General features: G+C 38.8%; 1 protein-coding gene across 2 annotated transcripts; it reads right to left on the bottom strand.

Annotated features, from left to right (window-relative positions):
* Positions 1-269: 269 nt before the first annotated feature.
* Positions 270-7,412, bottom strand: LOC125221120 (uncharacterized). 2 transcript variants are annotated; one of them, XM_089062431.1, is made up of 9 exons: positions 7,261-7,412; positions 5,228-6,881; positions 4,878-5,104; positions 4,460-4,792; positions 2,586-2,832; positions 1,780-1,908; positions 1,478-1,693; positions 1,202-1,325; positions 270-729 (listed from the first exon to the last, which is right to left on the bottom strand). In XM_089062431.1, the coding sequence occupies exons 2-9, from the start codon at positions 6,776-6,778 to the stop codon at positions 500-502; spliced, it is 3,057 nt and encodes a 1,018-aa protein (XP_088918557.1). In that variant the 5' UTR covers positions 6,779-6,881; positions 7,261-7,412; the 3' UTR covers positions 270-499. The 2 variants fall into 2 exon arrangements, with proteins under 2 accessions (XP_088918557.1, XP_088918558.1); XM_089062432.1 differs by lacking the exon at positions 7,261-7,412 and adding an exon at positions 7,145-7,245.
* Between the last annotated feature and the right edge of the window lie 6,320 nt (positions 7,413-13,732).

The following is a 13,732-nucleotide window of genomic DNA, read 5'->3' as shown; positions in this document are numbered from 1 at the left end:
ATGCAATTAAAGACGCTAATTTATATTTTTAAATATACCACCAGCGTTTTAAAAAAATCCTTATTGTTGGTGTCTCAACTAAAGTTAGAGGACACAAATGAAATTATTTCGATAAATATGAAATTAATTTTCTGAAAGAAATTGTAGCATTATCTTCAGACAACAAGTCTAGAATATGTAAAACCATTCATTGCACAAACCCATCGTTAGATCTTTGTTGCTCGTGAACAAATTTGACTATAGTGAAGTTTTGAAAGAACGGAAACAAATTAAAAGAACTTCGTATGATTGAGAATGTCATGAGACTGAAAGGAATCATCACCAAAGTGTACACAATTCCAAAATGTAACACTGAGGCAGTGCCTCAATGAGTTCAGCGACAAATTTTATTCACAAATACAGAAACAGACAGCCTAAATCATGACTGTTGCACAGTTTCGCGAAGGGGAAGAAATGGCAAAAGCACCTGCTGGCTCGATCATGAAATGGTTACTTGTACCTAAGAAATTGGATGAGGCTGCAAGGCTTTCTGGACAAGTTCGGTCTGCTCCTTGACGTGAACTTGGTAAAAGCCGGTTGCAGTAGCAGCAGACGGACCTCGGCCAGCGTACTTGACGTCATCCGCGGTACCTCTATTGAGAGCTTTCATCGCAGTTCCAAGCCGTGGCAAGATGTGGCTGTATGCTCCCATGTTCATGGGCTCTTCCTGGCACCACACGACTTCTGCATCTGTAACAATCACAAACCAAAGAAGCCATCACTCAACATGATGATTCACATAATCTGTTTGGAGTCGGTAACCTCAAGATCGACTTGTGAATCATTAAATAGAATAGAGTTAGTGATGTCTTGTGTCCCCAACTTGCAACATTTTCCATAAAAATGTTCCCAACTTATGTTTTGTGGACACAAAACACTATTAATCAAAAATCAAAATCCACCTCAATAAGTTATAATCCACCAAGAATCCGGTGGGTTGACTCATTCCGTTTCGAACAGATCAAGCAATACATAAATTAAACTTTTCGACAAGTTGGGGTTTAGAAGAAAAAATGTAAGTTGGGGACATTTCTTGAAAAATGTTAGTAAAAGTTTGGGACGCAACATGATGAACCCTTATCAGTATTGAATAAGTGGCTTAAGATGCCAATAATTTATGTGCAATTATTCAATTAAACAACATTTATTGTATAAGACGTACTTGGGTATCTTTTCAGCTCACGTTGGATAAGATCATATGGGAAGGGGCAAAGCTGCTCAACCCTACAAATTGCGACATCTTTGCCATTCACTTTTTTCCTCTCTTCATCAAGCTCATAATAAATCTGCAAATATGAACCATAGACTATAGTTGTAAAATCATAATCAATATAATAACCGACTCTCGAGCATTGACTTTGTTATTTCCTTTATTATTCATTTTAAATTTCTTTTTTTTGGGGGGTTGGGAGGATTCAGAACGAAGAATATCTCATACCTTGCCAGAGCAAAGAACCAAACGTCTAATACCCTCTTCAAGATCTGAGTGGTCATTTTGGTCCTTTATGAGACGTTTAAATCTTGTTCCTTGCTTGTCAAAACCTGGGTGTCCTTGAACATCATCAAACTCTGATAAATTTGATTTACATTCCTTGTGACGAAGTAAATTCTTTGGGGACATCACAATGAGGGGTTTACGGAATTCCCTATGAATCTGGAACAAATACGCAAAATGTGAGAAACTAGATACAGCTGCTCAGTCTTAGGGATTTACCGATTTAGTGAGTTAAAATCACTTACCTGGCGACGCAAAACGTGGAAATAATTTGCAGGAGTAGTAACATTAACCACCTGCCAATTGCATTCCTGAATCTGTTTCCTAAGGGTAGGGTCCATCTCGGGGATAACATAGGGATGTTCATCACTCATCTGTATTATAGCATAAAGTCACCTATTCAGTTCAAGAATGAAACAACCATACACATAGACTTCGAAACTATATGTGACTGACCAGATACAATGTTTTAAAAGACACTGTAATTTAAGAAAAAGGGGCTAAGAGAGTGTTTGGGAAACAATAAGCCCTTCAAAATAGTGTATAAGAGAGGGTTTAGAGCTTAAAGCTCCTTGACAATGGATCATATTAGCTCTTAAAATAAGATGTCAAAAGTTTATAAGCTCTTCTGGAAAGACGGGAAAGCCACAACTGAGCGCAGGAAAAGGTCCTAATTCTGGAAGCCAAGAAGATAACTATTAAACACTGCACTCTTTCAGTGGCTAGAAAACATAATTTGTTCTGATTTTTTCCCAGGAAAATAGTTAATGGATGATGATGAAGCGCAACCTAGTTGGTGAAACACTTCTCCTCCACCCAAGAGGCCGGAATTCGAGTCACCACGGGGGTAAATGGGGAACCATTATTGATCCTCTTTTTAAAATAGGAAATGTACTTTTAGAATGGAGTGGAATACCCCTCTGTTCTAAGCTATCTTTATTACTCTTCCTCAATGAGCTTTTAGAATGTCTTAACAAACATCATTCAGCCAGTGAAGACAAGTAACACAATAATAAGTTATAAGCAGAGTAGAAAGATCAAAAGGAGATACCTGAAGTAAACGCTCCAAACGAGCACTTGAGTGTTCAGGACCTTGACCATCATATCCATGAGGCAGTAGGACAACTAATCCAGTTTGACGCAACCATTTTGCCTCCCCACTGCTAATAAATTGGTCAAATATCACCTGAGCCCCGTTGGCAAAGTCACCAAATTGGGCTTCCCAGAGTACCAACGAATTGGGATTTTCCATGGAATAACCTAGTTCGAAGCCTAAAACTCCAAACTCCGAAAGAGAGCTGGAAATGGGCAAGAAACAATAGTAAATAGTAGAATTTTCACATGCTCGTGAACAATTACCTAAGAATTTTAGAGCCCTAAAGGAAAAGGACCAACCTTGTATCAAATAAAAAAGTAAAGAACATATGTTTTTTTTGGCTTTCTAAACATCCAAAATTACAAGAGTTCAGAAGGCACAAGAATCACGTATCGGCACTCCTTTTCTTTGTATGTAAGAACTTTTTAACTATTGTATAAAAAAACAAGGTAAAAAGTTTCTAACAAACAAGTATTTCATCCCAGTCAACTCCATGGAAAAATAAATATCACATTCAATGTTTATAGTTCAGCTGACATTAATTCATTCTTCAATATCAGAAATTTACTAAGAAAAAACCTAATCAAACAATCGGTTAGAAAGTTGTGGTTGTTAACTGCTTTTGCACAAATATTGCTCACTTGAAACAATAAATCCCAACTAGAGCGTGATATGGATGTTGGTTGGAAAGTTTATAATTGAGGAGAGTGTGAAGTAGTCTTGTGCTCATATTTATCGACAGCCTTTACTCCGTATCAATTTGGTGTGGTGAACGATGCTCAATTCTCTGACAGACGCCACACTCGTGTGGATAGATTGGAGAAGGCTATAGCAAAGAGAAGTTGCAGTCCCAAAAGACGGTAGATCAAATCGAGGCTTTAAATTCTAAGTTAGAGGATTTCATATGGGAGATTCGAGCTTCTCGTGCTTCACCATTGATGACCTTTCCGAAGTTTGATGGATCTGGGGCTCTCGTGTGGCTCGCGCGGGAAACTTTAGCCAGGGCATTGCTGGACTGGATATGGCATTGATGGCTACATCGACACATCTATCCGATGGTGTTTTGTTGATGAGGAAATATAGGTTTGCCCGCGCGAGCCACACGAGAGGCTTAGATCGATCAAACTTCAGAAAGGTCATCTGTGGTGAAACATGAGAAGCTCGCAACTACAACGTGAAATCCTGAATTCAAAGCCTCGATCTGAATTGCCGTCTTTTGGGATGGTAACTCCATATCCGCAATAGCCTTCAACAATCCATCCAGACGCACGAGTGTGGCATCTGTGCGAGGATTGACCATCGTTCATCCCACCAAATTGACACAGAGTAAAGGCCGGAGACTGATGAACAATAACATAAACTAGAAGGAAACTCTGATACTTAAAGAAATCGATAGAAATGGAAAATAACATAATGGAATTAATCGACTACAACAAAATAATCCTCACGTAGGAGGCCATTCCTCACATAGGAGGCCACGATCAAAATACCATTCTACCTCTTATCTTTTCCCAAGATGTCTCTAACTAATAAGACCATCCTTTATATAGAAAAGGATACTGAATCCTACTGCGGTTAGAAAAGAAAACTAATCCTGATTCTAATCAAAACAATTAATAATATTGGACACAATTAAGATAAAATCAAATCAAATCCTACCTAACCGATTAAGGAAGTAAATTAATAAATAAATCTAATAAAATACTAACTAAATATAAGTATGCATATCCTGCTATATCCATATCAAATCTCGTTCTGTATGAAAGCGTGCAAGGAAAAAGTATCTCGTTAGCATGTGTATTTGCATCATAAATAGGAACATAAAATACCTGTTGCTAACAGTAAACGTCTCTTCATTTTGGTTTATCATAACATGATCTAAGGGGCAATATTCTCCCCCAGTTTCTTGATCGTGTAAAACAGAATGCCTGTGGCTGAAAGTACCTCGCTCAACATCCTGCCCACTTAACCTGACATGATTTCCCTCAACCAACAAGGTTGCAAAAGCAAGTGCTTCTCCCATTGCCCAGTCAATACCCTCACCTGTTTCAATCATCTTTGCACGATCTTCAAAGATCCTCTTCACTGCACGGTGAGGTTTAAAAGTTTCTGGAAGAGTTGTGATAGCCTTGCCAACATTTTTCAAAATCTCAGGTTTTACTCTGCAAATAAAATAATTTTTTAGCAACCTAAATTGCAAGAGGCAATAAACAATGTCATCAGAGGATCAATTAGCCAAAAATTTACCCAGTATTACGAATGCGAGAGAGCTGTTCCGGAGATTTGAAACCACCCCAGTACGCTGAAAGCCAGTCCCTTTTCTGAGGCACGTACTCTTTACTGGCCATAAATTCTTCGTTGAGAATTGAAAGTACTTTGGTGTTAATTCTATCAATGTCCTCTTTTGTAGCCTGACCCGATTCTAGAAGTTTGTTTTGGTAAATCTGAAGTGCGGAAGGATGATTCCGGATGATCTATAAAAAAATTAAAGTACAATATTTTAGAAGCTTCTACAATGAATGAAATTGAGAAGAAACGGTAAAAGAAGAAAGCTTGATTTCACACGAAAGTTGAAAAAGAGGATTGACAAAATGGACCTTATACATCTTTGGTTGAGTAAATGATGGTTCATCAATTTCATTGTGGCCAAATCGACGATAGCACACGATGTCAACAACAACATCTGTATGGAAAGTTTGACGCCACTCTGCTGCAAGTTCACAGGCATGGACAACTGCTTCCACATCATCACCGTTGACATGGAAAATTGGAGCACTGAGAGCTTTTGCAACATCTGTACAGTACTGAGAAGATCTTCCTGCTCTTGGGTCAGTAGTGAATGCCACTTGATTGTTCACAACAATATGAATGGTCCCACCAGTAGTGTAGTTTGGAAGAGCACTAAGATGCAAAGTTTCGTAGACAACACCCTGTCCGGCAAAACTACCATCACCGTGTATCAAAATGCCCATGTTTTTTGTTCTATCAACATCATTAGAGTAATACTGTTTGGCTCTAGTTTTTCCAACCACAACGGGATCCACAGCTTCCAAGTGACTAGGATTTGCAACCAGTGACAAGTGGATTCTCTTGCCTCCCCTTGTTGGACGGTCATAAGAAGTTCCCAAATGATATTTAACATCACCTGTTCCAGTGTATAGGCCAACCTCATCCACAGGTTTCGTACCACCACTAAACTCACTGAAGATCTCTCGGAGGGGTTTCCGCACAACATTGCCCAGAACATTCAATCTTCCTCTATGTGACATTCCAATTACTATGCTCTCAACTCCAAGATCTGCCGACCTATCAAACATTTCCTTCATGCCAGGAATCAAAGTCTCACAACCTTCAAGCCCAAACCTCTTCGCTGCAGTCCACTTGGCAGCTAAGAAGTTCTCAAATTGGGTACTCCAAATAAGCCGGTCAAGGATCACCTCACGCCGCTGGCTACTGTACTGAGTTGGTGTTGGAGTCTCAATCTTGTCTCGCAGCCAGTTACATTTTTCCCGATCAGCAATGTGCATGTACTCGTAGCCTATGTTTCCACAGTAAGCCTGCTCAAGTCTTTTCAATATCGCCCTCAGGGTTTGCACCGGGCGGTTCTCAGACAAGAACCCAGCCATTCTCCATACCCCAATGAAGAACTCTCTATCAAGATCAGCTTCTGAAAATCCATAAAGGGCTGGATCAAGGTCGTCAGTAACAGGCCTCTCTTCCAAACCTAATGGATCCAACTTGGCTTTCGTGTGACCATAAACCTGGTAAGCTCTCACAAGCAACAACAGCCGCATACTCTCTTGAATGGTTTGCCCTGAAATCCCAGGTGACGTAGCAGCCTGCCCAACAAAGTTCCTGAAAAAATTGTCCCACGATTCATCAACACTACTAGGGTCCTGCTCCCAAGCCCTCTGGAGCTCTTCCAGATAAACGCTGCTCGTCCCATCCAAGAAGCTATCAGTCAACCTGGATAGTGGAACTGGACGAGGAACAGGTGCAGATTGCGCCTTTGACCTAAAAACTGTAGAATGCAAATATCTGTTTCTGGAAGATAGAGTCCTTGTCCGAGTTGCATACGAACAACTATGTGCTAAAGTTCTCTGAATAGCATGCTTTGCAACACTAGACCCCACTCTAAACCAGGCCATTGTTATGCACAATATCCAATTAAATCCACCACTCAGTATCCAAATTCAGCCCTTCTCCAAGAAGATTAACCAGTATGAGCTCTCAATCCATCACCATCAAAACCTAATCAACAAATGAACATTGATAAACGCATTGGAACATCTTATAAGCCCAAAAAAAACACAATTTCCCTAAATAATTAGCCTAGAGAGATTCTAGCAGAATAACAAATTAGTACCATACCGAATTATGAACTAATTCCACGGTGCAGTCAACCGAATTTTAATTATCATAAGAGAGCACACAAAATTTGAGAAAACACACTAAAATAACAACACACAAACAAACAAACAAAAAATTCAACTACACAAATTAAGCTCGCCCACTTAAAAATGGTGAAAGTTGAAGCTTCTGAGGTAAATCAACAGCGCAACAGACGCTAATAGTCCTTGATTTGAAACCTGTTTGACTACGTATTTTGCTTAAGAATCAATTTCCATACCTCAATTGTGAGAGAAAGCGAGACTGAACCCCAAATCTGAGATGATTGCGTTTCTCTTCTATTTTTTCGATCTTTACTGTTTTCAAGTTTTTAACTTTTTTTTTTACTTTCCCACCTTCGATGTGAATAGCACTATTGATTGAATATGAGAAATAAATTCAAGGCAACTGCAACTTATCTCGTATTAATTGCTGTTAGTTTTAAGAAAAGATTTGAATTCGTAAGAAAATTGGATGAAAAAATAGTGTAAAATATAAGTCTTAATTTTATACGAGTAATAATTACGAATAGATAGAGTTAATAGAATATGAAATTTACTTATTAAAAATAATAATAAAATAAAATATTTATTAAATACTTCCTCCGTCACAAGGAAGATGACCCCTTTCTTGGGCGGTATATGCAAATTTATTTTGTGTGTTGAGAAGAGAGAGTAAAGTAAGAGAGAGGGAATAAAGTAGAGATAAAGGTGTTTCCATTTTAAGTAATGGGTCATCTTAGTTGGGAGAAAGTGGGTCATCTTCAATGGGACGGAGGGAGTACTCTCCAAATAAGGAAATACTATAAGACATACTCCCTCCGTCCACGATTAAGAGTCATACTTTTTTATTTCGGTCCGTCCCCAATTAAGAGTCACACTTCATTTTTACCATAAATAGTAAGTAGGTCCCAAATTCCACTAACTCAATTCACTCACATTTTATTATAAAACCAATATAAATAAATGGGTTTCACATTCTACTAACTTTTTCAACCAACTTTTCTTTACATTTCTTAAAATTCGTGTCCGATCAAAGTGTGACTCCTAATGGGAGACGGAGGGAGTATAATAGAAATCGGAGGAAGAAGTAAATATTTCACTGTACCTTTCTACATAGATTTTCTTTATTTTCATTTTGCATTCTAAATACTCTCTCTGTCCTATAAATTTGGCATCATTTGACCTGGCGGTTTGGTACGAGTTTTAAAAAATGTAATATAAATTAGATTAAAAAAGTTAGTGGCATATGAGTCCTATTTTTATATTATTAATTTTAAAATAAAATATAAATGAAAATAAGTTAGTGGAATGTGGGGTCTACTACCAAAAATAGTAAAAGTGAAAGGTGACAAATTTTTAGTGACGGACGAAAAAAGAAATAGATGACAAATTTTCAGGGACGGAGAGAGTAATATTTAAGTGTATTATCTAATGTATTTTTTAGAGATACATACTCAATTACTCATACATCGGGTCCTCTTCTATGCTCATAACACCTTAATCCAAAACTAAGACTAAATCTACACCCTTGGATTTTGAAATGAGTGGATGAGATTAAAGCTCACAAATTTCAATAAGAGCATCCACAATGGTCGGTGAGCGACCGGTTAGCCGATTCCCGGCGCTGGCCGGTTCGCTCGCCGAACCATTGCAATCGGCGAGCGCTGGCCGATCCGCTCGCCGCCATTGTAGGCTGGCGATCGGCAAGCGATCGGCCAGCGCATTTTTTTTATTTTTTTAATTAAATTTTCGAAACACTATATATACGCGATTTTCACGTCATTTTCATTCGCACCACTTGTTTTAGCGAGTTTTCTCTCTCTCTTAATTTTTGTACAAGAGCAACAACGCGAAATGGATAACAACAACGAGTCTACTCCAGCAACGAGCGGGTCTCAAACTCTCACGGTACCCGTGGGAGCTGGATGGGGGCCAATGGGCGGGTACTACAACATGTACCCTTGGCAACAGATGATGCCCGGGATGGCAGCCGGGGGTACTATGGCAGCCGATGCAGATGATGCCGCAGGGAGGCGGATGCAACCCAGTATGCAGATGATGCCCGGTTGGGGAGTCGGGATGCAGATGATGCCGGGGTGGCAGGCGGGGGTGCAGCCCGTGATGCAAGGGACGCCGGGGGAGACAATGTCTATCGCCCCAGTCTTGATTTTTTGACTGCGTCTTCCCACACATCGACCCCCATGGAGACTCAATTCACTGAAGATGAGACTTTCTCCTTAGAGGAGTTGTTTGAACAAGTCAATCGATACGATGCCACTCCCAGGGATACAGGGGAGTCGGTCAGGGGCGGGGGCAGGGTCGGGGCGCACCGAAGAATAAGAAGAAGGGCAAAAATGTGGTTGGCGAGTCGTCGCAGCCGGCTGATGGCGGCAGCCCGGCACGGAGGAATTGGACGGATGATGAGAACGTCGCACTGTCCAAGGCTTGGTTGTCTGTTTGCGATGATCCCCTCGTATCGAACAATTAGAGGATCGTCAACATGTGGGCTAAAATTGCAGCAGCCTACAAGAGAGATTGCCCCCATGGAACGGCATACAGCGGGGAGGAGTGCCGGAAGGGGTGGGAGCGAATAGGGCTGCGGTCTCCCGATTTGCGGGCTTGTACACCAACGCCCTCCGCATGAAGACCAGAGGCCAAACTGACGAGGAGTGTAGGAGGATAGAGGAGAAGCATTCCTCGTGTCGGGGTTGTATAAGGAATTCACCTACTGGAACTGCTATCTGGTGCTGATGGATTCTGAGAAGTTCCGGGCGGGTGTCGATGTTGGTTGGCCGAAGAAGCAGCGGCTGAACTATGCCGGTGATTACAGCGGCAGCAGCGGCGGTTCCCACGACCTCCCCGAGGATGTTCAGGAGTTCCCATCCCCTCCATCGTTTACTCGCCGCACTCGCCCGGTTGGTCAAAGGCGGGCGCAACGGGCAGCGAGAGGAGTCGCCCAGGGGTCCCAGGAGGTCCAATCGGCATCCCCCCTGCTGACAAGTCGACAGCTGAGCTCGCTTGCTACGCGCGTCAACAAACGATTAAACAGATGCACAAGATCTTATCTGAATGGAGGGAGGCAACTGACCCGTGGAGAAGAGGTTTCTTCACTCAATGCTCAAGAATATGTGGGTCGATTTGGATGCCGCCGCGGCACAGTTGGGGGGATCAGACGCAGGCTCAGATGCCGCAGATTTGGGGGTCCCAGGTGGCGACGAGGAGTAGAGTGGGGCGGGGGGCTCGTGTGTGGAAGCCCGGTTTTTTTTTATGTAATTTTTTTTAGTTAATGTACTTTTTTTTATTTAAATAAAATTAATGAATTTTTCTGTATATGTGTCGTAAATTTAATTCCGTATTTTGTGTTTAATTCCGTAAATTTTTAGTTGTTTTTTAAATTTTGTTTGATGTGGCTAGCGTATTGCTTGTCCAGTTGCTTGTCCTGATGATGCGACAGGAGGAATTTTAGTGTTGATGATGTGGCAGGAGGAGTTTGTGGCTAGCCTATGGCTGGCCTTGAAGGAACTGGCAGCGGAAGCGGTGCGATCGGATTAACATAATTTGACAATTATTAATCGCACAAATAAACCACATAATAATCAGATCTAATTAGCAGATTATTTAGACAAAATCTATTCGCGTAATTCTCACATGTATCATGCTCATAACTTGAATTAATCATGTTTTAAGAATATTGAAACCTAAAACATGCTTTTCTACGGAGCAGAAATAATACCTAATTAATTCTCCAAAGAATTAAAGATGGCTAGCAATTTCTCCACGTGACGCTTTGAATACTAGACCATAGATCTTCTCTCTGGTTCCCAAACTGTACTCCGATATCAGTGTGGGTTGATCTCACCAGAATACTAGGACTTAAAATAAAGAAGACAGAAGAAATCCTTTTTGGAATAAAAAAAAATTCGAACTCCTCTTAGACAGGGGGGACGAAAATTATGAGTATTAAAACTTATGATTTCTGTCTCCTTTATTCTCCTATTTATATTAAGTTCCTTTTGGGCCCAGACAGTGATCTATTGAAGGTTTTGGATATGGGCTCATCCAATTTACTTTTTACTAATTAAATTGAACCCACAATTTAATATAAGCTTAATTGGAATTTACGAGCAGCCACTACAGAAGTAATATTGAACTCTCCCAATCCAAATCCGAAATTATAAGTAATCTGAGTTTCCATTTTAACTTTCATTTTCCGCGCTTAAGATAAAAATGTCCATTAATTAATTAATGTCTGCTATGGACTTAATTAATTAACTTCTTATTAATTCTAAGAGTGGACTTAGCATGAAACACTTATTTATTATTCATAGAGTAATCAAACTCCAACTAGCTAGGTTCCGAATAATAAAACCTTGTTTCGCGCTCCTCTTGAGGACATTATCAAACGAGACTCTCCTCGCGCACGATTCAATATAATAGCAATCCTAGCACCGCTAGATATTAATCACCACTACCCAATATATCAGGATTATTGGGTTACGAAAAACCCGCACCATTTGATAAGTCAAAGTAATGCATAATCAATACCGTATGCTCAATGCTAACCTACATTGATTAAGAAACAAATATTTATCAAGACCTCGCCTTTCAGTAGATAGCCTAAGGATAAGTCTTGCTGTTAGATCCGTTCAGTGCTACCACACCAATGTCATCTTATTTCAGTAAGGCTTAGAAATATGCGGACTGACATTGCAACCTTTCTCGATGGATAGTCTAATTCCATCTAGGTTGTGAAATTCTTCTTTTTCTTTGTTTAGGACTGACCGTGTTACCTTAAAGTGGACGCCGCCCACAACCGGTCTACTAAAACAAAGACTTAGACCTTGTTAAGTTAACTTATACAGTTAAACATGCAATTAACATCCATTAAATGTAAAACATAACAACATTATGACAAAAATAATATGTTTTATTTCTTGGAAAATAAAATAAGAGTTTTACAGTATTCAATCACTCGAAACGTGATTTCTAGTATACAAACTCTAACATGCCTATTGCCATTGTGGATGCTCTAAATAGTAGATAAAATATCGACATAAGGATAATATCGGCATTATGTTATCATACGATAATTTTCATGGTGTTTTTTATATCAACATAGTGTATTACAAATATCAACAATATGACATGAGAATATCAACACAAGTACAAGAAAATATCAATACAGTTTTATTGATATTTTACCTACACTATATTGAGATTTTGCATACACTATATTGAGATTTTTTTTGTATTTATTGATCAAATTTGCTTATCAACATGTACGAAAATTGAAATATAATTTATCAAATTTCATCACACGAACATCGTCGAAACATATGCAATTGAAATCTCGTTGAAATCGTTACAAAATTATCTTTAATTTGATAAATTTTTTGTGAAAAAATAATTTAAATCGAGTGAGTTATGTAAATTTAAAGTTTTGAGATGATTTTGATGGGTAAGAATTGACATTAATACCTTTTAAATTTATTTAAATAATTTTTTTAATTTAAAATATAATCCATGTGGCATTATTTCCTAATCTAATGGCTAAGATTTTATCTTAATTTGTGATCGTTAATTAGTTAGCAATTGATCACTCCCCCTCATATTTCTATATACCATCTAAGGGGTGATCAATTGCTAACTAATTACGAATCACAAATTACGACCGTTTTAGGGCGACAGTTTTGAGGGAAATCAGAGAGAAAAGAGGGAAGAAGAAGGGAGGAGGATCTGGCATCCAATCTTCATCATCTCGGAGACGGACTACCACTGACTACCGGAGAACACCATTAATCTTATGGTTTTTCTTCTTTAGCATGTGGGGCTAGTTTGTCTTCATTGCTCCTAACACCAGTAGGATGAATTGATTGTAGAGATTTTATATTTAATCATTCGCTTTGGTTTTCGTCAATGGTTTGTATTTTATATATGTTATGTTTTTATGCATCTAATGTAGTATATTATTTGTCTCTTTCTAATGTCTCTTCAACTTGGAAATTGGATGATAACATAGATGAAAAACTTATGAATTTTACCTTGTTAAGAGAAAAATGCATAAGTGAATATTGATGTAAAAAAAGTCTTCAAAGTTGAATTAATACTTACTACACTTCCGTGTGAGTTTAGTTTGATGAGAAGATGTTATGTGTTAAGTGTTCAGCTAACCATAATATTTGTCGGTTTTGAGAAGTTAGTCTAGTATTTATTGCGCTTCCGCGGGAATAATAGTCTAATGAGTAGGTACTTTTGGCTATGTGTTCAGCTAGCACTAGTACTATAATTCTTTAAGTATGTTCAATACTTTTAGCTAGAGTGTAAAATTGATACATCGTTCTCAATAGCTTATGAACTTGAATATAGAATCAATACAATAGTGATTCATCTGAATGTTGTTTTCACTACAAACTATCTGTTTAGATTATTTGTCTATGATCTAAATCTGTAGAATTTTAGGGATGTGTTAGTGATGTAAATTTTTCGAGCTTTTATATCGCTGAACTAATAAAACATAAGTATATCAAAAAGCTCTAAAATTACAACCTTTCTGCAAGAGTACAGATTTAGTTGTAGTAAAGAGTGTCGAACCACAAGGAGACGTATGATTATTTAACAAGGTTTGACAAGATTTATAAACTAAATTTAAAAACTAAAGTAAGAAAATAGAGAAACTCAAGAGATAAAGAAGATTGCTCCAAACAACATTCA

Source organism: Salvia hispanica, chromosome 1, assembly GCF_029641045.1.
Source record: "Salvia hispanica isolate PSC_SH4W2 chromosome 1, Shi_PSC_v1, whole genome shotgun sequence".
Taxonomy (NCBI): domain Eukaryota; kingdom Viridiplantae; phylum Streptophyta; class Magnoliopsida; order Lamiales; family Lamiaceae; genus Salvia; species Salvia hispanica.
Note: the sequence above shows the minus strand (reverse complement) of the source record. Positions and strands in the feature narration are given on the sequence as shown.

Bases quoted from the DNA above. Each gene is read 5' to 3' on its own strand.
- LOC125221120 (XM_089062431.1), bottom strand. From the start codon at position 6,778: ATGGCCTGGTTTAGAGTGGGGTCTAGTGTTGCAAAGCATGCTATTCAG. The intron at 1,694-1,779 runs GTAAGTGATTTT...TATTTGTTCCAG, and splicing joins TCCACGTTTTGCGTCGCCAG to ATTCATAGGGAATTCCGTAA. The intron at 730-1,201 runs GTACGTCTTATA...TGATTGTTACAG, and splicing joins TGAGCTGAAAAGATACCCAA to ATGCAGAAGTCGTGTGGTGC.